Source organism: Athene noctua, chromosome 12 (genome assembly GCF_965140245.1).
Source record: "Athene noctua chromosome 12, bAthNoc1.hap1.1, whole genome shotgun sequence".
In the NCBI taxonomy this organism is placed as follows: Eukaryota; Metazoa; Chordata; class Aves; order Strigiformes; family Strigidae; genus Athene; species Athene noctua.
Window position 1 is genome coordinate 23,192,554 of NC_134048.1, and position 27,104 is coordinate 23,219,657.

Sequence of the window (27,104 nt, forward strand, 5' to 3'; positions counted from 1 at the left end):
TCTTAAAGAGGTGCTGGCAGCTCACTTTGAAGCTGTGGGTGGTGGAGAAGGTGCCTTTTCACCCCTCTTCCTCACCTAAAGCATCCTCAGCCGTTTGCGAGGAGACCTGGGGGTGACAGGCAGGGGTGCCCAGTGTCCCACAGGGACCAACTTCTCCAGTGCCCACGGACTGGGGCGCCCGGCCCTGAGTGTCTCTCGCACGTAGCCGAGCACGCTGCCAGCGGGTAACCGGCGCCTGGCAGTGGTGTCTGTTGGAGCCTGCGGGACATGGGACGTTACAGCCGCCCCCCAGGATGCCCACACCTCCTCAGGCACACGCTGGTCTCCAAAGCCTTTGCTGAGCACCTGAAAACGGACGGGCTCTGGCCCAGCACCACGTGAACTGCCTGAACCGAAGAGGCAGGGCTCGGTGGGACGGCGGGTCCCCAGCCTGCGCCGCTGCTGGCTGTGCTGGCTCTGGCCAGGCTGGCAGCAAACACCCCTCCTCGCCCCGGAGAGCCACACGGCCACTCCCCACGGCAAACAAGTGCTGGAGAACTGTTTCTGTCCTGTGTGGAGGAAAATCAACCAACACCCGCCAGCCCAGCGTGATCCTAGTGTGTTTGGCAAATCGAGGCAAATATTTGCAGACAAAAAAAGACTCAAAGGGAAGAGCCAGGGCTGACCAGTGCCGGATAAAGTGAGTAAGAAATAACCCTTCGTTCCCATCCCGGGGGTGCAGAGCTGAGGGGAGAGTGGTGCAGTGCAGGCGGGGGGGTTTTACTGCAGGGGATGCCGAGGAAAATCACGCTGCAACGTGGCCGCGCGGTCCTGCGGCAGGGCAAAGGAGGGTGTGCGCGGCCGCCCCGGCACCTCGCCAGCAGCACCCGCAGAAACCTCGTCTGGAGGGTGGGCCTGGGCACCCCGAGAGTGGCCACAGCCCTGCAAAGCCAGAGCCTCCTGCTGCCAGCCCCGGCTCCAGGGGCAGCATGAGATCGGGGCTGGCTCTGTCCCCAGCTCGCAGTTATTGCACCGTTACAATGAAAATCAGTGATTGCTTCCTCATTGGAAAGTTACAACTTTCTTTCACTAATTGGTACCCTAAATCTAGGCTTATTTCCCGTGGAAACGTGTGTTCAGGATCGCACAGTCTCTTAAAAGACCTTCTTGGGGTCTCCTCCCCCAGACTGTGGCTCACGCAGATACGGGCGGGCTGAGCAATGGATGGAAGCGTTTGCGCTCTGGCTGGGTTCCTGCGCTAATTAGGGGCCACATCCAGCACCCGTGAAAACTGCCCCTGGCTGAAAGGAGGCTGATGCCTGCAGGGAAGGGACAGTGGCGCTTCCAAAATGACCCCGGGAATTCTCCTGTGATGGGCAGACACGGCTGCAGCGGGGAGGAAATGCTGGGAGTGCACAGAAGCGGGAAAGGTCTTTCCAAAGTGCCAAGTTCTGCTGTTTTTTAAATTTCTGACTTGGTGTCAAAGGAGAAAAGGAATACTTAAGAAGGTTCTTGAAATTCTGGTTTTGGTCTCTTGTATGAGCGCATCCTTGGAAGCACACGGAAACAAGAGGGAAGAGACTGAAATAAAACGGCCGCGGCTGTTATCCTCACGGGCCTCGTGACTTAGCCCTAACTCCTCATTACAACCCTGCTCCGAGCTGCGAACTGCTCGCCAAGCCAAACCAAGGATGCCAAATATAAAGACAAATTGCTGCAAACTCTAATTGCCCCGGGTGGGCGGGCGCAGGTGCTGTGCCTGGCCGAGTCCCCGCATGTCCCCGCCGCTCCCCTGCCACCTCCCGCAGCGACTGGGCTCGCTCGTGCCCTTCAGCCAAGGGCAGAAATCCCCGCGAGGCCGAGGCAGGGAGGCACGGGGCTAACGGCTCCCCGGGGCCGGGGGTCCCGGGCGGCGCAGGGCTTCGGCTCGAGGAGCAGCGGGCAGGAGCTGAGCCACGCAGCTGACGGGGAACAAAGTGGAAAGAGCCGGAGCCAGCTGCGTGATGAGCTGCCGGGGTTGGGAGGAAGATCAAGGTCTCAGGAGTGGGAGGAAGGCCAAAGTCATTTGGGGAGCTTGGGAGGGAAAGTCTATCCCCCGGGCGGGGGTGGAGCTGGGAAGGAAAGTTTATCCAAAGGGCTTGCAAAGCTCTGGGTCTGGCTGGAGACCTCGGTGGACCCGAACTCTCTCCAGCCCTAATCCGACGTGCGTGTTCCTGCGCATCCCGGAGGAAGCGGGGCCGACCCGCCGCGGCAGCGAGAACAATCGGACATTGTGCTGCTGCCTTATCGCCACCGAGCCCAGGCCCGCCCTTAGACCCGATTAAACTTTAGACCCCCGTTTGCGCAGAACTTCCCATAAGCCTCGCGTGCTCCGCGATTGCCGCAGGCGTTGGGGGGGGCCTGGCCTCCCCAGTACCCCCGTTGGCAGCCCGGCTCCCATCCTGGGATGCTGCTTTCACTGGAACCGGGAGCAAACCCGGGAGCAGGGGGGTGGGGAGGTGATGCTCCTCCCTGGGACACCCACAGCAGCCACCCAGAGGGCTGGGGGGTGCTGGGGTGCGCTGGGAGTACCGGTACCGCCGAGCGATGGGCAGGGCTGGGGGCCGCAGCTCACACACGAGATCCTGAGGCACCTTCCACGTCCCACCTGGGCTGCGGGGGTCGCAGGGCACCGGGACAGGGTGAGGGGTGGGTGCCCAAAGCGGGGTGCTGAGCTGGCTCGGGGGCATTCAGCCAGGAAACCAGGCAAGTGGTACAGAATTAACCCGTTTTTCTTCCATCTTGTCTGGTTCAAACCTTGCTTCTGCTTGGTTTCTTCTCACCACCCTCACCAGCATTTCCCAGCCTGGATCCTGACCCTGACTGGAACCACCCGTCCCAAATGCTGCTGGGACCTGGGGCCTCGGGAGTAGCCCTGGAGCAGGAGGAGGAGGAGGAGGAGGAGGAGGCGATGCTCAGCGCTTACCCTTTTGGGCAGGAAAAGGTTGGAGGGAGCAGAGGTTGGTTACGCATAATCAATTCTAGTAAGATGTGAATTTATAAAATCTTATGCAAGTCAAAAAATATTTTTCAGTAGGACTTGGGTGTCTGGGTAGAGTAGGCCCAAGGACTTTTTTTTTTTTTAAGGATTTTTTTTTTTTCCATCAAAACCGGACCGTTTTAGCATGCTGTGTCACTTCAACAAACTCCCTATTTGTCTGGTGGTTTTTTTTTTTTAATGGTCCAAATATTGTGTCTCGTAGTTAAAATGTTTTTATATTCCAATTCAAACTCTGATCCGGGCTTCTGCCCAAAGCTTTAGGTTAACTGGCAGCAATTTGGGGATTGCAATTTGCAGTGACGCTCCCGTTTTTCGAGCCCCTCCTCTCCCAGCCCCTTGCAGGGTTTGGGGGTTTTGGGCCAAGCCGAGTGGGGGAGCAGCACCCTGACCCCCTAAAGCTGGCCCTGGAGAGGGGCCCTGTCCCCCCGCACCCCCCCCCCCCCCCGCGGGGATCCGGGGGACTCGCAGGACACGCGTGGGCACCCCGGTGGGCTCAGCCCCCCCCCGCCCCGCCGCGGCACCTACCGCGGTTCTCCCGGCAGCGGCTCCGCCGTGTCGAGCGCAGGGAGAAACGGGATCGAATAAAGCAAAAAAAAAAAAAAAAAAAAAAGATGATGATGATGATGAAAGCTGCCTCGCGGCGGCAGGAGGGTTCCGCGGGGAGGAAGGAAGAGAAGGGGGAGGCGATGCTCGATCGCGGCTGCCCCCCCCGGAGCGAGCGGGACCGGTCACCTGCCCGGCGGCTGCCTGCGCTGCCTGCGCTGCCTTCGCTGCCTGCACTCCCTGCGCTGCCTGCGCTGCCTCCGCTGCCTGCACTCCCTGCGCTGCCTGCGCTCCCTTCGCTGCCTGCGCTGCCTGCGCTGCCTGCGCTGCCTGCGCTGCCTGCGCTCCCTTCACTGCCTGCGCTGCCTGCGCTGCCTGCGCTCCCTTCACTGCCTGCGCTGCCTGCGCTGCCTGCGCTGCCTGCGCTGCCTGCGCTCCCTTCGCTGCCTGCGCTCCCTGCGCTGCCTGCGCTGCCTGCGCTCCCTTCGCTGCCTGCGCTCCCTGCGCTGCCTGCGCTGCCTGCGCTCCCTTCGCTGCCTGCGCTCCCTGCGCTGCCTGCGCTGCCTGCGCTCCCTTCGCTGCCTGCGCTGCCTGCGCTCCCTTCGCTGCCTGCGCTCCCTGCGCTGCCTGCGCTGCCTGCGCTGCCTGCACTCCCTGCGCTGCCTGCGCTGCCTGCGCTGCCTGCGCTGCCGGCCCCGCTGGGTCAGCCCCCCGGGCGGGGGCTGCTGTCGGGCCTCCCATCGCCGGGGAAACAGCGGACTGCGGCGCAGCAGGGTCACAGGGAAAAACAAAACAAAACGAAAAAAACCTCAAATCCCCCCAAAAACCCTCCCCCGAAAAGCTGGCGGCCAAGCAGGGTTTCTGTCCCTGGCTTTCCCATCCCCATCCCTGTGCTCCGTGCTGTTCCGCACAAGCGCTGGTTGTTTCGGGGCTCTCCCGGGGATGGACCCCCCCGGGCAGCTCCCGGGTGCACCCCACCAGCGGGGCTGGGGGCTCTGCCCAGTGCCGAGGGAGGGGGCCTGGGCAGGCGGGGCCTGCGGGGCCTCGCCGGGTGCTGGCACCGGGCTGGGGGCTGGGGAGAGCTTGGCTGGAAAAGCCAAAGCTCTGGAGAGGGCGGCCAGCCCCCAAAATACAGCCCCAGGTCCCCAAGGCCGAGGCCATCTCGCCAGAGCTTGGGCTTGGTGCCGCTGCCAGCGCCTTGGGCTCGTGGGGACCCTGCGGTGGGCTCATGGGGTGCCAGCAGTGGGCTCGTGGGGAGCCCACAGTGGGCTCACGGGGTGCCAGACTGCGGTGGGCTCATGGGGAGCCCATGGTGGCTTGTGGAGTGCCAGACCATGGTGGGCTCGTGGTGGGCTCGTGGGGTGCCAGACCACAGTGGGCTCATGGGGAGCCCATGGTGGGCTCGTGGGGTGCCCACAGTGGGCTCGCAGGGTGCCAGGCCATGGTGGTCTCGCGGGGTGCCCGCAGTGGGCTCGCGGGGCGCAGGCCGTGCAGGGGCTGCGGGGTGCTGCGCGTTAGCTGGCTGCAGCGTTGGAGAAGCAAGTGCCGTGACTTCAGAGCTTGGCCCGCCTCCACGGCTGCTTTGATGTGGTATTTAAGCTGCGTTATCTAAGGCTCGCTTAGAATAGGCTTTTAGTCCTGGCTCACACAGAGCCTGTATGTTTGGACAGGCAGTCTGGGCTGAGAGCGTACTGAGCCCAGGCGTTCTGATAAAAACACATCCTAGCTGGGTGCGGTTAACAGCAGCGCGTCGGGACGGCTCCTAAAGCATCCAGCAGCACCCGCACACTTGGGGACTTTCTAGCACGTCAATATTGCTTTTTTTTCTTTCAGTTTGAACAAGCCCACATAAGATTTCCTCCTGCTATTTCAGCCACGTTGAAAATAGAAAGAAAAAATAAGAAAGCTCCAGCCAAACATTTCTGAACCTCAGAAAAGAGCAGCCCTGGCTTTGGCCTGGGCTTTCCCAGCTGAGAGGCATTGGGGTTGTCAGGATATCGGGAATATTAGGAAATGCTGCTCCATTTTCTCACACGAAGCAACATCCCCCCTGCGCTGAGAAGCGCCTTGGCCGAAGCCCAGACGCTGCCGGTGCCTCCACGGCCCCCGGGGCCCTGCTGCTGTGCGGGGAGGGGGGTCACTGCCTTCACCGCCAGCTCGGCCTCCTCCCGCCCTCCCCAGTTATATATGAGTCCCATAAATAACATCAGACACTTCTTGGGGTTGTTTGGAAGCAAGTGAATAATTAACCATCGAGCCGCGTTCAGCCCCGAGGGAGCAGGAGGTGCTTCCCTCTGCCCAGTCCCAGCCGCAGGCAGGCGGTGCCTGTGCGGGCAGCCGAGCGTCCCCTCTCCCCCCCCAAACCACCATCGTGCAGCAGAGACGACTTAGGCAAAACTTTCTGCACCTTTCCAACGAGACCCACGAGATCCCCCAGGCCCCAGGCTTTGGTTTCATCCCTCTTGGGGCTGTATCGGCTCAAGCTGGGACCAGTGCTGGGGAGGAACGTGCCCCCCTCCTGCCTCCCCGCCTGCTCCCTGCCTCTGAGCCTGGCGAGAGGAAAAAGAAACCCCAGTTGTTCCCCAGCCCACACACCCGGCTGAGCCGGCAAACTTGGCCAGGAGTTCAGGTCTGCGTGTGGCAGATTATTCGGGAAGGGGTCGCAAAGCCCCCACGGGGCCGCGGCTCTGCCAGGACACCGGGGCGGGGGCACTGGGGGATGCTGGAAGGGCTCCTCGCTCCCGGGGCTGGGAGGTGATGGTGGCACCGGCGCAGGCAGCAGCACTATGGGCGCAGCGGGGAGGCTGATGCTGCTGGGGGTCACCCTGCCCCTCTCCTCGCTCCCCGGGGGGGGCTGAGGAAGGTCCCGGAGCGATGCTCACCCACACCCGCAGGCCCTCGCATCCCTCACGGGCGGCTCCGGAGCAGGGCAGCGTCCCTCGGACGGACACGGCACCGCCGCGGGTGGCAGCGCCGGCCGCCGCTCTGCACCCCCGTGGGGCGAGGAAGGATGGATAATCCGTCGCCTTGCTATTTTTTTCCTCTCATGTGATCTTGTTTTTGGACTGCTATTTCGGGTCTGGACTCCAGCCCAGGTGAAAGACGAGGATTTAGCCCAGCCTGCCTCCCCCCCACCCCAAGGGCCTCGCAGGACCTCTGCCTGCCTGCCCCCAGGGTGGGGTTAGACCCCACTGCCGGCTCAGGTCCCCGTGTCCTCCCCAGCCCTTTCCCTCTCCCGCTGCAAAGCCCCTTCTGTCCCCAGGCCGCTTCTGCACGCTCAGGGGACGATGGCCAACAGGCTGCCCTGTGCTCCCCCCGCCCCGTGACCCCCAGGGCTCCTGCTGTCCAGGTCTCCCCAGCACTTACTCTGCTCATTTCCCCCCCCAGCCAGCCTGTCAGGTTGCTGACGGGAGATAAATCCATTTAAAAAGCCGCTCGCAGCTTGCAGCAGCCTTGATGTAAACCACTGTGAGGCCTGACCCCGCAAACTGCTCATCGTCCCCCACCAGTGCTCGGGGGAGATGGATGTGCATGGGCACGGGGGGGTGGGGGGCTGGTGGGGGTCCTCCCCACGACATGCTGGAGGCCGAGGCTGCGCCACAGCGTGCACAGGTCCCTGTGCTGGGGCCTCCCACAGGGACAGGTCCTTGGGGACATCCCGATGCCTCCAGCCCCTGGCAGGGCTGATTGTTTTTAACCCGTTTATGTCTTTCAGCCCCCCGCAGATGAAGGGTGGTGGTGGGGAGGGGCAGCCCGGCTCGGTGGGAGGCAGGAGTGGGGTAGGAAGGGGGTGCTGGGGTGTGACACCACGTCTGGCCGGTGCCCACACACACGTGTCACACGTGGACGTGTCCGTGCCCTTTCACTGTGGGCGTCGGGAGGAGCAGATCCTGTCAGGGAGTATTTGGTTGCTGAAATCGGGTCTTGGTGTGAATAAAACTCACTAAAGGTTCTGTGCCGGAGAGCAGAGGTGCCCGTGGAAGGGGGCTGATCCCCCTGGGCGCTCTCCACGCTGTGTCGCTGGCGCAGGGTGGGGGAGAGGGGGCTTATTGCAGCTGGGAGAGGGTGTGTGCACGGACACGCCTGTGCCCAGACAAGCCGGAGTCTCGGAGAAACCTGGATTTCCCTCTCCTCAGGAAGCGTCTCCAGTGTAGCCGCGGCAGAAGCCAGTTTCGGCGGCCAGCATGGAGCTGCACAGCCCCGCGGGCGGGCGGCACGCGGCAGCACGGGCCAGGTGCAGGATGGGACCCGCGGTGTGAAACTTTAATCAGAGGTAGGCGTTTGGTTTACAGAGACGTGGGTTATTCCAGATTCACAAAAAATCCAGGTTGAAAACATCGAAGCCACTCCGTCTATGTTTATACGTAGAAGGATAATACATAAAATGATTTTTTTCCAGCTTTATTAACCGTTGGTCTGTGAAATGAAGAATTGCGCTCTGACACCTACTGAATGCTCTGTTCTCTTTTGCGGGGGACTCTTGCTGTACCGACACCACCGGGGTAGAGGCTTTTCTTTCGCTCTCTCAGCAAATTAATGCTGAGTCTGTGATAACGGTGCAGAAACCACAAGCGCCTGTGGAGCCCCTTGTCCCCTCCGCGGCGAGTTCGGGCCGGGGGGGGCTCAAGGGGAAAACAATGACTGTATAATTGTAATTATTTTAATGAAGGGATGAAGGAGGCGACGAGCAGAGACACTCCTGCAGGAGAGGGAGGGACCGCCAGGGGGCGCCGCGGGGCCACAGCTGGGCACAGCTGGATGCGGAGGGCCGGGACCGCAGCTGGGCACAGCTGGATGGGGGGGCACCGCTGGGGGATGCGCTCAGCTGGGGGCTGGCAAAGGGGGGGCTGTGGCGCAGAAGGGGAGCGAGCGCTGCTGGGGGGCACAGCTGGGGCTTGGCACAGCTGGAGGGGGCACAGCTGGAGCGGCTGTGGCACATCTGGCAGCCGTGGGGCATGCGAGGCCCAAACAGGTCAGGCCGTTGGCGGGCGGCAGCGCCTGCAGCTGGAGCACATCTGGGTGGCAGCAGGGCAGGCAGCGGGCACAGCTGGCACTGCCACATCTGGCGGCACCCCCGCGGGCCCAGGACCCCGCTGCCGCCGCCACGGCTCCGGGCTCGGGTTTGCCCCCGCAGCGCAGGCGGCCACAGGCGGTGCCAGGCCTCGCCCGCCCGCTGCGGCTGGCAGACTGTTCCTCTTCACGGTCGTCCCACTCGCCCTGATTTCTGCCAGAACCAGCCGCTCTGCCCCCCAGACTCGCAGTTGGGTAATTTCGTTTGTCCTTCCCATGGTCTCGTGCATCGCTCTCCGTCCCCGCTCGTTCGCCAGGATCCCGCCGGCCTTTCCCAGTCGCCGTTTCCCCGGAGGGAGCAGCCCCTCCTGAAGAATGACTCCCACCCTTTGTTCCTTACAGATGACCTTATATATTGAAATGAACATTGTTTACTTGAGCTCAGCACTAGTTTGGAGTCAAGAGCTGATTCCCAGAGGACTCTCCTGGATACACTCACCAAATGAGGAATCTTCTCCTGTAATCACATTTCGGGGACAGCAGACATTTTTGATTCATTTAATATGTGCCATGTTGCATTTGTTGCAGATCAGATATGTAACAGAAGCCCTGTTACCTTAAAAGTACTGCTATTATCAAGTACTGACTTAATTATGGTTTTATCTAAAAATAGATCGTTAGCTTGACAGAACCCATTTTTCCTACTCCTCCGCCTCCCGGTGTTGTTTCCTCCTTTCACAGAATCACAGAATCATCTCGGTTGGAAAGATCCTCCAGCCCAACCATGACCCTCCCCCTGACCCTTCCCAACTCCCCCAGATCCCTCAGCGCTGGCTCAGCCCGACTCTTCAACCCCTCCAGGGATCCCGGGGACTCCCCCCTGCCCTGGGCAGCCCATTCCAACGCCCAACAGCCCCTTCTGCACAGAAATCCTTCCTCAGAGCCAGCCTGACCCTGCCCTGCTCCATCAAGCCCGGCATCAATCTGCCACTGCGGCCTCGTCCCGAGCGCAGCACCGGGCTGGCAGGCTGCTGCCGCCGGGAGCCCACCGGCACCTTCGCTTTTCACTCCTCCCAGTCTTGGAAAATTTACCGACTATAAACGCAAAGAGCCCGGGAGGCTCCTCAGGGCTCGGATTACCCGGCTCAGGCTGCTTTTAACCTGCCTGACGTTGGGAGCCGCTGACATCCAGGTAGTTCCCGCAGGCAGGGAGGTGGTGCATCGCCCGCTGCCTCTTCCAGCTGCACTCGTAGGTTTACAAAACCCACCCGAGGTGAGGCCCGTAGCTGCTGTCTGCTCGTTATCATCACTCCCTCCTGCCTCGGATTGTTGTGTGGTTGCCATAGCTTTCGGAGCTGCCTCCGCTTCCCCCAAGGCGAGCCAAGGCAGCTCTCTCCCCACCTGGGAAACTGCTCTGTTAGCCCGAGCAGCAGCCGTCCCGCCTGCGCTGGCTCCGAGGGAAAGGTGGAAAAGTCCCGTCTTGGCCCCGTCAGAGCCCGCGTCGCTGGAGCCGGCCCGGCTGGTCCCTGCGCCAAGCCTCTGCCGGGGGTCGCGGTGCCGGGGAAGAGCTGCCACCCCCGGCCACGTCCCGTGCCCTCCCCACCACCTGCCAGCGTCTCCCACCTGATGAGAGGCCGCAGGCTCCTCCGGCTTTGCGAAGCGCTCGTCCCGCAGCCGCCGCTCCCAGAGCTGCACGAGGACCGGCCCAGTAGCGCTGGTCAACTCTTGCCCTTGACCTTTGAGACGTTGGGGTTTCTTTACTTTGTCCTACGCTGCTTCCACCAGCGATGCTGATTTACTTCCCTACCTAATGGTGGCATCTACCACCAGGGCTTTTTCCTCTTTGACAAATATCAAGTCCAGTTTATATAAATTATTTTGTTCCTTATTTGTTCATCTATTAGCAATGGCTCTTGCAATAACACCCTTTCTGTCTCCTTGGCCTCTTCCACCATAACAGAGCTGGTTATGTCTCCCGATTCCAGCAGCCCGTACTGCCGGGGCAGTATCCAGTGATGATGAAGACGTTCCCAGGGGAGCACCGGGGGGCCGTGCTCTGCTACCTTCACCCTGTTGGTAAGCTCCAAACTTCCCCCGACACCCAGACATCAGCCCCGCAACCAGGACAGCGGCAAACGTCTTAAAATACATTTTTTTATTTTGTACTAACACATCTGGAACGCGTGTGACGCTCATCACCAGCCCCACCACGTTCATATTTGACTGACTGGTTTTAATTTTATTTCCCACGTGTTTGACAATGGAAACAAGATTTGTCTTTCCTTGTTTTGGTGTAAGCAGGCTGCGGGGCTGTGGGTGCTGGGTGCTGGCACTGCAGGGGGGGCAGAGCCCGGGAGGTCACATGGATGTTTGGAACTGAAGGAGCCCAGCTCTCTGTACGCGTGTCACTGGTTGATATTTCTTTTGCTTTGCTGCCTTCTTCTTTGCCTTGGGCTTGCAGGAGGGGAGGGAGGGCAGCCTGGGGATGCTCTGCTCATTGGGGCATTGGATTTTCTGATCTGAACCCCAAGAAGAAAACAAAACTGGGGCTTCAGTGTCTAGGGGCTGCTCCAGGAGATACCTCACTGCCCAAAATCTCCAAGAATTCCTGATTTTGTCTTTGTCAGCTCAGCCACTTGTGCAAATAGTGTCAGCCAGGGCTGGCCACACAAAGCAAGGTCGGTTATAAGCCGTTCTCCTGGAACAGAGGCACTTGGAGCTGGCACAAAGGAATCTCTGTGTCTCCCCTTCACTGGCATCCTGGCTATTAACCCAGAAAATCGCAGCTCGCCCTTCTCTCGGGTGCTGAGCGCGGGGCTGTGCAGTGCACGGGGGGCAGCTGTCCCAGCCGGGGGGGTCTGGCTGCACCAATGTCCGACTGGGAAGTACGGAATGAATGAGGAACTTGCCCAGTTCCACAAGCGAGGAAAATCATTTGGGCTTTCACACTGAATTATTTTCACAAAATGTATGTCCAGAAGACAGCAGGAGTCACCTTGGATCAAATATGGGCAACCTGCCGTAAACACTGACATGATTTTTTGGTGCATTTGGGTTTTTTCCCCCAAAAAAATTCAGGCAAAACCTCTGTGCCGTGACCTAACACCCCACAATGACGGGTCCTACGTGGCCAGGCCGAGATACCTGCGGGGCTCCCAGCACAGGGCTCGCTCCAGACCTTGACTCCTGACCAGCCGCGCTCCACAAGCGCCCCTCTCCTGGGCTCAGCCCATGCAGGTCGTGGCCAGCACGCCCTGGCCCCGGGTGCTGAGCAGGCAGAGGAGACGCTGATGCAGTCGGGGAGCTGGTCCCGTCCCCCCAGAACGATGTGTCAGATGCTGCAGCCGGGGCCGTGGGGAGCCCCCACCAGTGAAACCCAGCCCTGCCCTGCCAGGCTGCGGCTGGAAATAACGGCCCGTCCAGAGCGAAACACGGGCGCCGTGGGAAGGGCTTGGTGAGTCAGATAATCTGCAGGAAAAGGCTGTGACAGTCCGCTTGAGCACGCCGTGGTACTATTGTTATAAAATATAATAATTGCATGCCCAGACTGGGTTGATGTACTTGCATGGGGAAGTGCTCTTGAATAATTAAGAAATATTCTGTATTTGATTTGCTGCTGTGCTTCCTACAGATCGAATTAGTGAGAGATGAATTAAATTTCAAAGTAATTTCTAAAATCTTTGGGTTTATTCTTTTGAAATTTTTTTTCCATTTCATTTTTTTGCTGTGTAAAGTCACAGGAAAACCTCACTGTGGCTAATAAAGACATGAGCGAGAAAATTAATGGTACAAAACCAAAGGCAATGGGGAAGAATGTAAGTCATACTTAAACAGTGTTGTAGAAAATACAGTTCACTTGAGTCCAACCCACTAGGAAACAAATATTTAAATGTGCAGTAAATAATGTATTTTTAGTTTGAGAGGGCTGTTTCAAACTCCATCTCACAAGCCAAGTGAATATAAACAGACGTGCAACCTGGCTCGCAGAGACCTCACACCCTCCTGCGTCCCACCACGGGAAGGGGAAAGCAAAGAAACCCAAACGGGAGAGGAATGAGCAGGGCCAGACTCATTAATCAGGAACTGTTACTGGTTTCAGCGGGACGGCTTTGCAGGGAAAGGGACCGCTGCTCTCCTGGGAACTCGAGTGAGAAGCCGCAGAGGAGTGGGACTGGAAAGGGGAGTGTTGTACGGGGACAGGCACCTTGGCGCTGACCCCGGGAGGCTGACCCTTGGCTGACTGACCCTCGGCTGGGCTGCCCGTCTGCGCCGCAGGTGTGGGCAGGGTGGGCAGCAGTGCCCGCAAGACCTCCTGGGGCTGCTGCAGGGCCAGGAGCAGGCAGGGCGGGCAGCGATGCAGGGTGGGCAGTGATGCAGGGTGGGCAGCGATGCAGGGTGGGCAGCGATGCAGGGTGGGCAGTGATGCAGGGCGGGCAGCGATGCAGGGTGGGCAGCGATGCAGGGTGGGCAGCGATGCAGGGTGGGCAGGCAGCGATACAGGGAGGGTAGCGATGCAGGGCGGGCAGCGATGCCCTCGGGACCTCCCGGGGCTGCCGCGGTGTCCTGTGTGCCCTTGCAGCAGGTAACAGATGAGGAGCTCTCCAGTCGCCTAATGTTTTTAATGGCAAACGGAATTGCTCCCAATCATCAGTATCTATTCTGCACGTTTCAAGGGCATGTCCTCTGCAAATGCTGCCGTGAAAGTAAACACGGTTCCGCGCTGGGGTTCTCTGCGGCAAGGTGAACACGAGGAGGTGGATCTGCTTACTGCGGCTCTGCCCCGAGGGCTGCATTTGCTGGGGTGTCCTGTGCAGTGTGAGAACACTTCATGCCATGACCTTGAACAGGCGAAATATATGATTGAAAAATAATTGAGATGATGAGGATAATTTCGCTCTGCTCCCGGAGCGGCCCACCTCCTGCGCAGCTTCAGTCCCCTTGTCCCTGAGGCGCACGGTGAAGCCGCCGCTCCGATCTGGGGGGACAGGCAGGGTTTCTGGCCGGGCGATGTGTTTATGTGCTGACACGGTAAGAGCGGGTTAAGTGAGGCGCCAGGATCTGGCCGTGCATCCGCTGCTGGCACCGCTGAAACCGCACCATCAGTCCTCACCCGTCTCCTCGGAGAGCTCTGGAGCGTAGAGAAACGCACGGCCACAGGTATCGGTACTTTACTGGTTGTTACTGGGCCTCCCCACAATCAGTTTCACACAACCGGGTGTTTTCTGTGGCTGTGTCCCACCCCACGCTGCTCCTCGGGGGCTGCTCTCCCACATGGCCCTCTCAGTTCACGGGCAAAACGCTTCCACTGGGAGCAGACGCGTCCCCCGGATCATTCCTAGTGCCACGGGGTGGTCCCTGCTCCCCACCTGCCATGAGCCCTTGGCTGCGGGCTGCCTCTGTGTGAGGCTGAGGAGGGAAGGCGAGCTTCGGCCTCTGATCTGCTCTGCTCGGAAGAAGCCGCCTCCCCGGAGCGGGACAAAACATCCTTGAATTCAAAGCCGGGGTCCCTCTCCGGCTGTGGGGTGGGCTGCCGGGCGCAGGGATGGGCCGCACACCTCCCCGCAGGGCAGCGCCTCGTCTTCCTTCTTCAGTTCATTAACTTAACAAAATGCAAATCTGTTTCCTGGTTCTTCTTCTCTTTTCTTGTAAATCAGCTCGGCTGCAGCATCTCTGTTCCTCTCCCTCCCAGCTCCCCTGGGCCCTGGCCCCGCAGAGACCCTGAGGTCTCCCATCACACCCAGCCCCTTGGGCCCCCCCACAGCACCCTCCTGCTCAGCTGCCCTTCCCCGGCTTCTGCTGAGAGAAGGGAAAGGAAACGCCAACCCCGGGGACTGCAGAGAAGGGTCCAAACCAAGTGCAGAGCTAATGACAGGCAAAGGCGGTGTGGGCACCACGCTGGGGGTCTGCAGCCTCCGGCAGAGCCGGGCAGACAGAGCCGCAGCGGCCAGCTCCCGCCTCCCAGTCCCAGCCCCAAGGGCTCTGGGTTTCCGGGAAAAGTCGGAATAGTTAGTGGGGATTTCCACAGGATTTTGGAGATGCCATTAGCTACTCTTGAAGGCATTTTTATCCAGGAAAGGCAGTGGCCTTGCTGTAGTTATGAAAAACAAAATGATTTCCACTGAAGCCAACAGCGGGGAATTGATGTAAAGCTGGCACCGGGGCAAAAGGAGCGTGTGAGGGGTGGTCACCGAGTGCTGGGGGAGAGGAGAACCTCCATCCAGCTTCCAGGAGCAGACAGAAAAAGGGGGAACACAGAGGCTGGGACCACTGAACAGAAACAGGAGGAAATTAATATTTACACAGGGAGAGCCAGCGCTTACATCCATCTTACGGGTCGTACCAGGGCTAATGCACAGCAGACATCCCTGGAAACCCTCCAAAAAGGAAACTGGAGTTTGGTTTGGGAACTTCTGGTTCTAATTCCTGGAAATACAGCTTCAGCTCAATTTCACAGTGGTTTGTGACTTTTTTCCAGTGGTTATACAAATTTTGGGAAAACATTCCTCTCCTTGGAATTGTCTTACGATAATATAACCCCACTTAAGTGGTCGGAGGTTTTGTATGGCTTCAAACCACCCCAGAAGGCGCCTGCAAGAAGCAGTTCCCATCTGCCTCGCGTGCCCTGGCAGCTCGCAGTTCGGCCTGGGGATCGCTAGGGACTGTTTATTCACGGCGTGTCTGCCGTTTTATTACAGCCTGCCGCTGTACTTTGACACACGAGGAAAGCGAGCCCAGGGGGGCTGTCGGGCGGGGGTCTGAGCTGGCTGCAGCGTGCTCCTTCCCGCCTGCACCCCCGCTCTGGGCCGTGCGGAGCTGGAGCAGCGCAGGGCAGGCAGCAGCGCGCAGGCTGGAACGTCGAAGTGGGAGAAAACTGAGCTGCAGGATGGGTGAAGGCTCTTCGGCCCCTTGGGCTCGGTTTAAATGGGACATAAGGAAGAGATTTTTTTACAATGCGGGTGGTGAGAGGCTGGAGCCGGTTGCCCAGAGAAGCTGTGGCTGCCCCCTCCCTGGAAGGGTTCAAGGTCAGGCTGGACGGGGCTTTGGGCAACCTGGGCTGGTGGAAGGTGGCCCTGCCCGGGGCAGGGGGTGGGACTGGGTGATCTTCACAGGTTCATCCTGTGATTCTGTGAGTCTGGGCTTCCAGGTGCTCTCCGTGAGGGGCTCACCCTGCCCAGGGTGCTGCTGGGAGAGGGACCAGCTGCAGGGTGTCAGTGCTGATGGGCTACGGGGTGGAGCAGAGTTTAAATCCCACTGCTCCAGGTGGCTGTAGCCTTTGGGGAGCAATGTGGTGCCCTGGCCTGGGGTGGCTGTGCTGGGCGGCCAGCCTGGGTGCAGGGGTCTGTTCTGGAGTCTTTGCTGTTGCAGCACTGGGACTTGCCTCCAGCTCCTGCACAGGCAAAGGTGGGTCGTGGGGTGTACTGGGATGGGGCACGTAGGTGTTTGATGCTGGTGGTGGGCAAAGGCCTTCCTGCCATGGGTCTGGGCTTGACTGACCCAGTGCTGAGGGATCTGGTGGAGTTGAGAATGGTCAGTGTGAGGTTAATGGTTGGACTGGAGGATCTTCAAGGGCTTTTCCAACTGAAATGACTCTGTGATGCAGGGGATGTGGTTCTGCTGCAAGTGCTCATCTGGGCGACTGTCACCGGTATGTACCCTGGTGAAAGCTTGCTGCTGTTGTGGGTGAAAAGGCTCCACAGTGCTGCATCGTGTAGAGCAAATCCCTTCTGTGGGGCTGAGCCCCTCCAGCCCAAAAGGGAGCTGTGGGTGTTGGCTGCTCTTGAAAAATCACATCCTGCTTGTCCTTAGGCTGCTCCCCTGCCCCTCTCTGGAACTGGGAGGCCAAATCCCCACAGCCTTAAAAATGTAGGTTTAAACATCGCTTTAAGTTCAACAGTCTTAATTCTGAGCTGCCCCTCGCAGGCAGTGGTTCCCCGCCCGCCTTGCCAAGCTCGGGCTGTGTGCTGTATTTCTGCCGCTCCGCTCCGGCGGTCAGCGAGGTGCTGTCCGAGGCGGGCGCCCCGTGAGCCGCCTGCGTCTCTGTGTCCCCACGGCCCAGCCTCAGGAACGGAACCAGGCTCCTGCAAGGAGCACCCGCCAGGGCGGGGGGTCCCCTCCAAACCTGGAGGGGTTTGGGAGCTCAGCGCCAGCGGCGGGAGCTGGGAATCGCTTTGCGGGTTCCACGCTCTCCGCCCGGCCGCGCAGCCTGGGGCTCGTCCCGCACCGCCGCGTCCTCCCGGCCGCAGCTTCGGCTCAGTCTCAGGCTGCACGGGACTGGTTTTGTCCCTTAACCTGACAGATTCCAAGGGTGTCGCTTGCAGAGGAGAGCTGAGGGATGTACAAATTCCTTGGTACGCAGCGGCGTGATGGCTTTCAGAGGGGGTATGTGGCGTGTGTGTGTGCTGGAAAGCAGCTGACATCCAGCCTTTGGTAAACACGAGGTATAAAACTGGCTGGTTACACCTCTGGGTGCTGACTGCTGCTACTCCGTCGCCAAGGGGCACGTCAGTGAGTCCTTCTGGGAGAGGATGACCCGCTCCTACACCCCAGCGCATCGGGGTCCTGTGCTCCTCGGCATGTTGCAAGCCCCTGTGTAACAACCTGCAGGAATGCTTTTCCACGGAGCATTCAGGGACCAAAGCTCCCGTGTAGAGCACGGATCGAGGCTGATATTTGGTGTTTGCAGAGGAAATGAGTGGCAGCTGCTTGGCCGGGCCTTTGATGAGATTTTGTATTTCCCGAAAAAAGTGAGAGTAGGAATAGACAGACTGTTTGGCCTTTCCTGACAATGAAACTTTGTCATATCTATAATTAACCCTGTTATTTAAATACTTCTTCCATTAACATCTTTGAGGATTTCATAGCCCTTGGTTCCCTTATTACTTTTCCATTTCAGCTTCCTGTGCTACAGTGATTCCCAGGGGCATGACTAATTTCACTTTTCCATTTAATTGAGAACTTGTTTCTGACTTTGCCTTTGTGTGTTTAGCTGTAGCTTGGGCAGCCTAGTTAATGCCTTGTTGCTGCCCAAAACGCACCTGTCAGTTCTTTTATTTTCCTCTAGGAAAAGCTTCCCAGGGAATTTAGAGAACATCTGACCAACGACTTTTCTTTCTTTCAGAAACCTTTTCATCACTGTGATGTAGTCCCGTAGGAATTTCAATGTGGCTGTCAGTTTAATCCTGAACTTCAGCCCTTAGCTGCTGCTCTGAGCCCTTCTTATTCTCAGAGGATGTTATCTGAGCTTGCTTAGGTGCAAGAAAAGTTGCAGGAGAGGCCTGGGATGCTCTCCCAGGTCTCTGAGGTCTGTGGGGCTGAACAGAGGATGAGCACCACTGCACTAGTTCTCGTGGTGGATTTTCTCTGTGCTGTGCTACATGTCAAGGGGTTCACACAAAGAATCCCAAGCTTGAAACTCTTCTTACTTATGTATCACTTGTCATTTTTGTGTTGGTAAGAATTTCCCTGCAGGGTCTGTAGTAATGTTTCCTTTGCTACTTCTCCGGCAGCTGCAGAGAGCGTGGATTTTTTTTTTATTTTCCCAGCTTGCTAAATAACCACCATTTTGCTCCACAGAATCCCTGCACAGGTGAGGCCTGAGCAGGAAAGGAGCTAGTGAAGCTCTTGGGTAGCACAGTGAAAAAACCAGGGGTGAAGAGCATAGCTGAAGCTGGAAGCACACCTTTCTCTTGGGCTGAGATGTAACCTGGACCATGAGCAGGGAAAGGGTGATCCTCAGTGCAGTTAGCCCTGGTTTTGCCTGGAAGGTAATTATATATACAAATGCACACATGTAAGCAGTGAAGTCCCTTGATGTTCTTCCTGCATCACGATAGATGTGCTAAATGCCTCCAGACATCCTCGTTCCCTGACCTGGTAATTTCTTACCCTCATCTTTGTGCTTGAACGATTGTCACCTCTCCAGAAGTTATGACCACGCAGCCACTGTCTTCATGATTTGTGACATGGATTAAATCATGCTGCACATAACGGATAATAATGCAGCGCTTTGTTCTGGCTCTGCATGTATGCACAGTGCTGTTAACATTTACAGTGTGAATGGTGCTCTAAAATGAGATAGAGAAGGGGTCATTGTGGCTCAAGTCAAACAGGGATTTGTGCTGCCGGGTAACTGAGCCTCTGCAATCTCCCAGTTAAAGCACTACTCTCTAAAATGAGGCTTCTGTTTTGTAAGTTATTTTATGCCCAGTTCCTGGGCAGGGCAGTGTGACCACAGACCCAAGCATGATGATTCTAAAAGCTGCTCTTTGGTGGTACTTCAACGTAAGGATCTCATGGTGCTTTTGATAGTCATCAACACCAGCACCACCACCAAATTAAGGGAGGACAAAGGACACCGAGTGTAGAAGCCTGGCTCCAGCACCACGGGGATCATCATCCTGGAAACAAAAGTCAAAGCATAGCACCAGGCTAGGAAAAGCCAAAGGGATTTGTGAGTATTGCTGTGCTCTGGGGAGGGTCCTGGTTGGGGTGCTGACAGCAGGCTGGTTTTGGGGTTACAGACCTGAACAGGAGAAAGGAGGTTAGCAGTCAGGACAGGTGTTGGAGCACAGTATCAACCTTAATGAAGTAGTAAAAATGTAAGTAGGCTGCCACTGAAATTGGGGAACGGGGAAGCAAGCAGCACTCTGGAGAACTGTGCCAAAAACCAAGAGAGTTGGGAAAAGTGCCACCCCCTGCAGCAAGCCTCATACTGACAGAGTGAAAGGACTGGGCCAGTTGGCAAAATTTGAGGGGTCAGGTGAAGGGTCAAAGATATATATATATATATATATGGCTTCTCAGTGTCTTAACTGAAGGGTACTGAAAAGGTTTTTTATTTTTAACAAGGAATCGAGGCAAACCAACCTCCTAAATGGGCTAGAAGTGCAAGCACCAGAGAACTCTCAAGCCCGAGGAGCATTCCCGTGCTTGCTGCCCTTGGCAGCTTGGTGTACCCGCTCCGACACCTGCCAGGGGATAAAGGACGCGGTGCTATCTTTGTCTGGAGACAGCTCTCTTTGGATGCGATGCCTGTGGGCTCTGTATTGCCATTTCTGCTCTTCTCAGCGCTCCCGATGCCTCCCAGAGGCACGTGCCAGGAGAGTGGCTTGGCAAAGACCGTGCTCTAAGTAGCTGGCACGTCCCGGGCGTGTATGAGCGGGTGTGACTGCTGCAGAGCAAAGGCAGGAGGCGAAGCCAATTAGCCCAAGATAGATGACAGGCTTGTAGCAGTATAGCTATGGTAATATGCTCTCTGTGGGGGAGAAGAGCTGCTTGCCCGAGGCACTAACAACAGATATAGGGACCTGGAAGGAGATAGATAGGGAGATGATTGCTGTAAGTAGGACTGCAGGCTGACTAATAGCATCTCCCATTGATATTTCCATTCAAAACCAGCTTCCAAAAAACTGTTACCAATCCTGTGGTGTCTGAAACTCAGGGAGACTTGGTAGCACAAAAGGCTAATGATGAGTTTTGCCAAAAAAGAAAAAAATATATTATTGGGGGCTAACAAGTGTAAGCTGGGAGCTGACGAGGTTTTGGAGATTGGGAGTGGGCACCCCAGTCCTGCTTGCTTTTCACTTTGGGGAGATCTGGCCCCCAGGCAGGGGCTCAGCCATGTCACTGCTGCTCAGTGTAGAGACCTGTTCCCTGGGTTGTCTCGCCCACCCTGAAAAGCTGCCTGAAGGCCAGGAGGAGCAACTGCAAGGATAAGAGAAGTTGGCTGAAGAAGGGAAAAGAAATCGAGGAGGTGGAAATTCATGTGTGACTGCTAGAGGTGTGACTCAGGAAGGAAAGGTACTGTTCTGCTGTAAGAGGTATACACACATCAAAAATCACGTTAGCCATATGTAAAACTCCTGAATTCTCAGTGGGGGAGCATACGTTGAGGGTGTCTCCAAGGCTATTTGCTGCAGCCACATGGAAAAGCTCTATCAAGTCAGACCATACCCAGAGCATATTTCCATGCTGACATGGCTGCCCTGGAGAATGGGAAGTGCTCGGTGTCTCCTCTGGAGTCGTATTCAGAGCTAACAAAAAGTCCAAGCTCAAGGATCTGATCTCTCAGAAGGTTGTCAGTACAATAGGTCAATACATGCCCTTTGGTTTACAACAGGGGATTCATGTAGATTCATTGTGATGGTCTAATGTATTATCTGGAACACTTGATTTTTTTGGCCATATACAATGCTTCATCTGTGCCTAGCTCAATTAAAAAAAAAAATCCTTGAGAGCAAGAAAGACTCGTGTGTGATATACAGTCACATAATAAATAGACCTTGAACATTGCTGCTTGAGGGCAATTCCAAGAAACCTCTCGTGTAGCTCCTGGTTTCTGACAGTCAAGATGCCCATTGTAGTCTCCTGAGGCTTAAAGAAATGCATTAGTGTGCCCGAGTGTCTGGTGTTTTCCGAGCTGAGGAGGGGCTGGTTTTCCACCTTCCCTCCCCCCTAACACTGTCACAGGCACTGGGAATGCTGCTGGGCTGCGGGGTCAGCAGGAGGAGGGGAGCATCCCAATGCCCGATGCTGGCATGATAAGCGGGTCTAGTACCGGCCTCCCTGCGGGTGGCTGTCGCCCCGAGGCTGCTGTGAGGTGCCACGAGCTGACACGGCAGCTCAGCGCCGCTGCACGGGGACGGGGCTGGTTCCCCACCTCCTGCTCCTGCTTCATCTGACAAGTCTGATTGAAGTGGCAGAAAGCTCTCCTGGAGAAGTGGCTCGTTCCTGCTGTGTTAGCGATGATGTTTCAGAGGCGCCGCAAGCAGCGGAAAGATGGGGCAGGAAAATGGAGGTGGGAGGGATGCTGTGCTCTGCCAGATCAGGGAGCTGGTCCAGTTGAAAACTAAAAGAAAAAGTTAATTTTCAAACCAACCTGCTTAATCCAGCTGGTTGCCTGACTCACCCAGAGGTAATGCTGCTGTGAGGGAGGGCTGGGAAGAGCAGCTGGGGTTGATCTGACCTGACACGCTTGCAACCTTCCTCTTCCTCCTGCTTGGCTGGGCCTGGGGTGGCCCCCACGCTTGCACCAGCACTGGTGGTTATTTGGTCCCAGAGTGAGCTCAACTAGGTAGAAACCATTCTTTTTTTTTTTTTTATTAATGCTGGATTAATTTTCTGCTGACTTTGCTGCCTGAGCAAGTTAGCTGTGGGATGAAGGTGACTGAGGAAGGGAGAATGTGTTAATGTGTGGTCAAGGATGGGCCTTTACAGTTTAGATGCACAATCCTTGGAAAACTGGGCTGGAAGATGTCCATGGCTGTTCCTCTCCAGTGCCTGCTGCCCTGCTCTGCTCCCACACTCAGAGCTCAAACATGACGAGTGTATTCTGATGAATGGAGCACAGCGTACGCCAGAAAAAGGGGAGACGAGTCTGTGATCTGGTACATTAATTGCTGCCTGTCCAAGGCCTCGGTTCCAGTCCCACAGTGTGTGCGGTATCTCATGTGTGACAGAGCTTTGTAACGCCTCGATCCTGTCCTCATCAGAAAATGACAGTCTCAGCATCATTACTTTCTGTGGCTTTGGAAAAAAATTCAGTTTCCAGCCCCAGATATTCTGATCCTCTAAGGCAGTGTCCTATAAATCTAGTTACAGGTTCTTCTGTATTAGCTGCAAGTGCTGGAACACTCTTTTAATACAAACAATGACAATGTAGAAGGATAAAACCAAAGTATGTGCTCCTGTGGCTTTGTCGAGTGTAGAATTAAGGCGTGTAATCCAAATAATATCTAGTGCTTTTATAGGGCTGTATGCATATGGCATAAATGACAGCTAATTAAACTTTATATCCTGCCTACAAGATAAGCATGTAATTAGTATTACATCCTTTTTTATAATTAGGAGACCTCATCCAAAAAAATGTGGCTCGCCAACCATATCTGAAGGCAGTGACTCAGCCCAAATTAGGCTGTGGTGTGAAGCCTGAGAAAATCGTGCTTTAGACCTGCCAGTGAATAAAAAAGCAGAGACAAAAAGGTTGAGCTGGTATCAGATTGCTGCGCCTGGACCCATCCGCTGGAAAACAGAGGTGGATTAACTTTTTAGCATCAGGCTCAGGCTGGATCCTGTTCTGTCAGCCCTCCGTGAAGCCCAAGCTTTGTGCAAGAGCATCCATCTTCCCCAGTTTGCAAAAAAGCACAAAGCTGGCACCGGCTCTGCATCGTGTTTCATGGCTGACTTGACAGGAATGCCGCCCCGTCGCCCAGCTTGATCCGGAACGCGCTCGCTGCGCGGCCCGCGGGCTCGTGTTCACCGAGCGGCGCTGCCCCGAGCCCTCCTCGCCGGCCTGAATGGCTGAGCTGGGGAGAAAGAGGGAATTCCAGCCGGCCGGGGATTAGCCCCAAATGCGTCTGTTTGTCACAGTCTGGGGCGAGAGGCCATCGCTGGCTCCTACGTGTGTCTCTGCCTGGGGGGGAGGCTGCGGGGTTGCTCGCCCTGGCCTCCGCCATCATTTACAGTGAGAATGGATTTTTCTCAGATCCGTGGGGCCGGCGCTGTCGGTCTCCCCCGTTTTATCGCTCTTTAGCCGCCATCCACCTTATGGCAGCCAGAGCCAAAACCATGAGGTGGAACAATTGTTTTGTGGGCTGCAGTTTGCTCCTGGAAGTTCCCAGCTGAGGGAAGGAGGTGATGAGGCAGCTGTTGTGCTTGGGCCAAATTCCTGACGTGTTCCTGAAGGAAAGGGGCTGGAGGGAGAAGCCGCCGGGTGCGTGTAGGTTTGTGTCCTGCCCGGCCCCACGACGCGCTCGTAGGGTCGTGCCGGGGTTGGGGACCCGGCTGCTGCTGGCGCTGCCTCCTGACCAGCGGCTTACTGGAGATTAGGGGTTTGTTTGTCAACTCGCACCGTGAAACCCGGGGGAATCATCTGTGACGCTGATGGTTGATGGAACGTGGAAAGCCGCAGCGCGGAGAGGCCCAACCGGGCGGGCGGTGGGCGCGGGTCTCCGCGCAGCCCCGCGGGGAGCGGGGCGAGACGCCGGAGGAGGCCCTCGAGTCACCCCCCGCTGCCTTCCCAGCGAGGGCTGAGCGCGGCCCGGCCCGCTGCTCCCCCGCGGCGGCGGCCGGGCCCAGGTGAGGGCGGAGCGGGCCGGGCGCTCCCTCAGGCCGCACCGGGCCCGGGCCGGGCGGGCTCGCCCTGAGGCGAAAGCCGGCCCCGCCCCGGCGAACACCGCCGGCTGATTGGCTGCAGCGGGCGGCATGGGCGGGGTGAGGCGGAGCCGGGACCGCCCATTGGCTGGAGGCGTGCGCGGGGCAGGGGGCGTGTCGCGGCGGCGGCGCGGGCGGGCAGCGCGCGGGCCCTGCCCGGGCGGCGGCAGCTCCGCCCTCAGCGCGCCGCTCCCTCCGCACGGCCCGGCCCGGCACGGCACGGCCGCTCCCGGGGCGCCAGCTCCGCGGAGAGGCGGGCCCGCGCTTCGGCTTAAAAAACCCCAAACGCCGTGTAATTTTAATTTTTTTAATTTTTTTTTTTTTTGTGGTGATCGGTGTGGGCAGCATGGGGCTGCCGCCGCTGGAGTTCAGCGAGTGCTGCCTGGACAGCCCCCAGTTCCGGGAACGGCTCCGCTCCCACGAGGCCGAGCTGGAGAAGACCAACAAGTTCATCAAGGAGCTCATCAAGGACGGGAAGTCGCTCGTCGCCGCCCTCAAGAGTAAGTGAGGGGCCGGGGGCGGCCCTGCCGGGGCCCCGCGCCCTCCGCCCGGCCCCCGGCCCCGGCCCGCCGCGGTCCCGCCTGGCCCGTCGTTGCCGGTCTTGCTCCGTGGCCTCCTGGCCCGTCACGGGCCACCTGCTCCCGCCGTGTCCCCGCAGCCCTCTGGGGTCCGGCACATCCGTGAGGACGCGCCTGGTCGCGGTCCGCCAGGTCCCAGTCCGGGGCCTTCTGGGGCTGCGTCCCTTGGGGGTGGTAGGCGCAGGTCCCCCCCCCCCCCCCCCCCCGGTTGTCCTCTGGCCCCTCTGTGCGGGGTGGGGGGTGCCCAGTGCCCCCTTCCCGGGCTGACCCCGCCGCCCCCAGTGCAGACGGCTGGTGGGGGGAGCCGTGGGCCCGGGGGGGCAAAGCTTCAGACCCCCCGTTTGTGGTGGGGACTGCGCGGGGGGGGGACGCTGCGGCACAGACCGTGGCTCTGGGGATGGGGAGACCCTCACCCGCGGCCGGCAGCGTCCCCGTAGCCTCCCCCCATGCCCGGGCAGGGCTGGTGGCAGTCCCCACCTCTACGTGGCCGCCCACTGCCACGGTTGGGTGGGCTGCGCCCTCGGGGTGCTGTGGCGGGTGGGCTGCTCCCCGAGCGGCAGCTCTGTTCCCACTGCCCCCCCCCCTCTACGGGGTCATTTGGGGTTTCTTCCTTTTTTAACTTTCTTTGGCCCAAATCACCGCCCCAGACAGCACGTTCCTGTACCCAGAACGCCGGCAGCGCCAGTCGCCACCTCGCCGAGCTCGCCCTGCCCCGCTCTGGTTTGGTGGTGGGAGAGGGGCACGTCCACGCACACCCGTGCCGTGGGCCCCTCCGTGGCCTCGCCGCTGACCCCCCGGCCTGACCTCGGGGATGCGCTGGGGTTCTTGCGGCACCTGAGGCGCGGCCGTGTCGCCCCTGGCGTGTGCAGGTCGGTGACCTCCGGCCGAGCCCACCACCCCATCCCGTCCTGGGAGGGCCGAGCTGCGGCTGTGGGGCTGACTCCTGCCCCCTCCCCTTCGGATCTCACACCGAGCCCCGCGGGTGCAGCACCTGGGGACGTCTGAATTACGGGGACCCCGGTTGTGCCAATTCTTGGCATTCTGGGTGAAAAAAACCCCAACCCGATAGCTATCGGTGCGTTTATGGTTCTGCAGGTCTGAGCTGCCTTCTGCTGCGGTGCGTTTGCCTGTCGAGCTGAAGGCAGCCTGTGCCTGGCCCTGCCTGGAGCGTTCATTTTATCCCAGAACAAACCCTACAGCGTCGTTCTACACTGAAAATAGATTGTAAGAATTAACGGGTGGGTCCCAAGGGTGTTTGTCTCTGGACTTAGTCAGCGGGGACTTTTCCCGGGGCGACAGGCAGGTGCTGGCCGAGGGGGCTGGCTGTGCCCTCACCACGGTCACGCTGTGCATCGGGTGTTTTTGGGTGTGCTCGTGGCTGCTGGGGGGCTCTGTGGCTGTGCTGCACAGCCCCCATGCCCTGGCTGCCCGCGCCGGGGCAGAAAGAAGGCTCGCCGGCCTCCGGAGATAAGGGTGGTTTTTTATGGCTGAACTGTTTTGAAGCCTCTGTTGAATGCGTTCATGGATTAGACCTTAATTCCTGTACAGGGCCGGGGGTGTGTTCCACTGATGCCCTGGCTGTTGTCAGTGGGGCCATGAGTAATGGTGATTTTGCTGGAGTGTTAATTAATGCCCAAGCACCGGCGCTGCCTGGCCTTGTGGCTGTCTCGCATCCGTGTGTGGCCCCAAGCTCCCCACAGAGGGGGCTGCAGGGCCCTTTGTGGGGAGGTTTGGGGGTGCTAGGGGCTGGGGCTGAGTGTCCTCTCCCTGGCTGTGATGCTTGGCTGTCCCATGCGTCCCTCCGCTGCGTGTGGCCCCTTCTCATGCAATTCCAGTGATGCCTCTGGCTTCTCCAGCAGCGACCTGGCGCCGGACAGGATCCAGCCCAGCTCTTTCCACACGCGTTGCCCTCGGCGGGTGGCAGGTCCGGGCTCTGGCTGTGGTGCGTGGGCCATTACAGACCCTCTGGGCGTCCATCCGTGGGGGTGGAGGTGCTCCAGGGGTGGAGAGCTGCTGCACTGCCTCTTGCTGGGTGTTCCCGTTTCACCACCTCAGGGGTTTGGGACGGCACCGCCGTGAGCCGGTGCAGGTGGGACCTCGTAGCCATTTCTGATAACGACCAGGCACTTGCTTCTCTTACCCAGCTTTTATTTTTCTCCGGTGTCTCCAAGTGGTTCATTTCCCCGTGGTTGGGCAGGGTGGCCTTACCTCACCGCAGGCATCGTCTCCGTGTACGGTCCTTGGCTGTCGTGGAGGACGTGCGGGTGCGGGGCCGGGCAGGTCCGGGGAGCATCAGACCCCCAGCTCGGGGCACGCTGCTGCTGGAGCAAGGGGCTCGGAGGGCGTCTCGGCTCTTGGCACAGCCACGCAGCCTGCAACCGAAGTTACTTGAAGTCTTGGCAATATCCTCTCTCATTTTCCTTCCTCTTGCATTTTCTGCTGAATGTTTCACATCCTCTTTGTTTTAAGACAGGCGCGAGGGGAACGTAACTCTTTGTGTCTCAGCGAGGAGCGAGGCGGAGGGTGGCTTGGATGGGGCTGTGGTGAGGCTAGGTGGCAGGGAGGAAGGTGCAGGAGGGAGGAGGCCCCCTGTGCAGACCCCACTCTGCCAACACCCGTGCGGGCGGGAGCGGCGTGGAGGGACGGTGAGGCTGGTGTAAAGGCCCATGGAGTCTCTCTCTGGGTTTGGTGGAGGAGCTGTTCTGCAGCTTCCCCATTTTTGCCCTCTGTGAAGGTATGGCAAGAAATAGGGCTGATTCAGAGTGCTTTCTCCTTCATTTAATAAGGAATAAATTCAGAAGGTT

At 58.4% G+C, this 27,104-nt stretch overlaps 2 protein-coding genes across 7 annotated transcripts in view; one reads left to right on the forward strand and one right to left on the reverse strand.

Annotated features, from left to right (window-relative positions):
* The window catches only part of FGF1 (fibroblast growth factor 1), a 29,676-nt gene extending 23,080 nt beyond the window's left edge, over positions 1–6,596 (reverse strand). For 2 of the 3 annotated variants that reach the window (XM_074916597.1, XM_074916595.1), the window contains exon 1: positions 6,445–6,596. The gene's annotated coding sequence lies outside the window, so the exon portion shown is untranslated. Of the gene's footprint in view, positions 1–3,544; positions 3,638–6,444 lie in introns of those variants that run through there. The other variant, XM_074916596.1, reaches the window with a different exon arrangement.
* Positions 6,597–23,560: 16,964 nt separating this feature from the next.
* The window catches only part of ARHGAP26 (Rho GTPase activating protein 26), a 146,493-nt gene continuing 142,949 nt past the window's right edge, over positions 23,561–27,104 (forward strand). For 3 of the 4 annotated variants that reach the window (XM_074916429.1, XM_074916430.1, XM_074916431.1), the window contains exon 1: positions 23,912–24,222. In XM_074916429.1, coding sequence (XP_074772530.1) covers positions 24,069–24,222 — 154 coding nt within the window. In that variant the 5' untranslated portion in view covers positions 23,912–24,068. Of the gene's footprint in view, positions 23,648–23,911; positions 24,223–27,104 lie in introns of those variants that run through there. The other variant, XM_074916427.1, reaches the window with a different exon arrangement.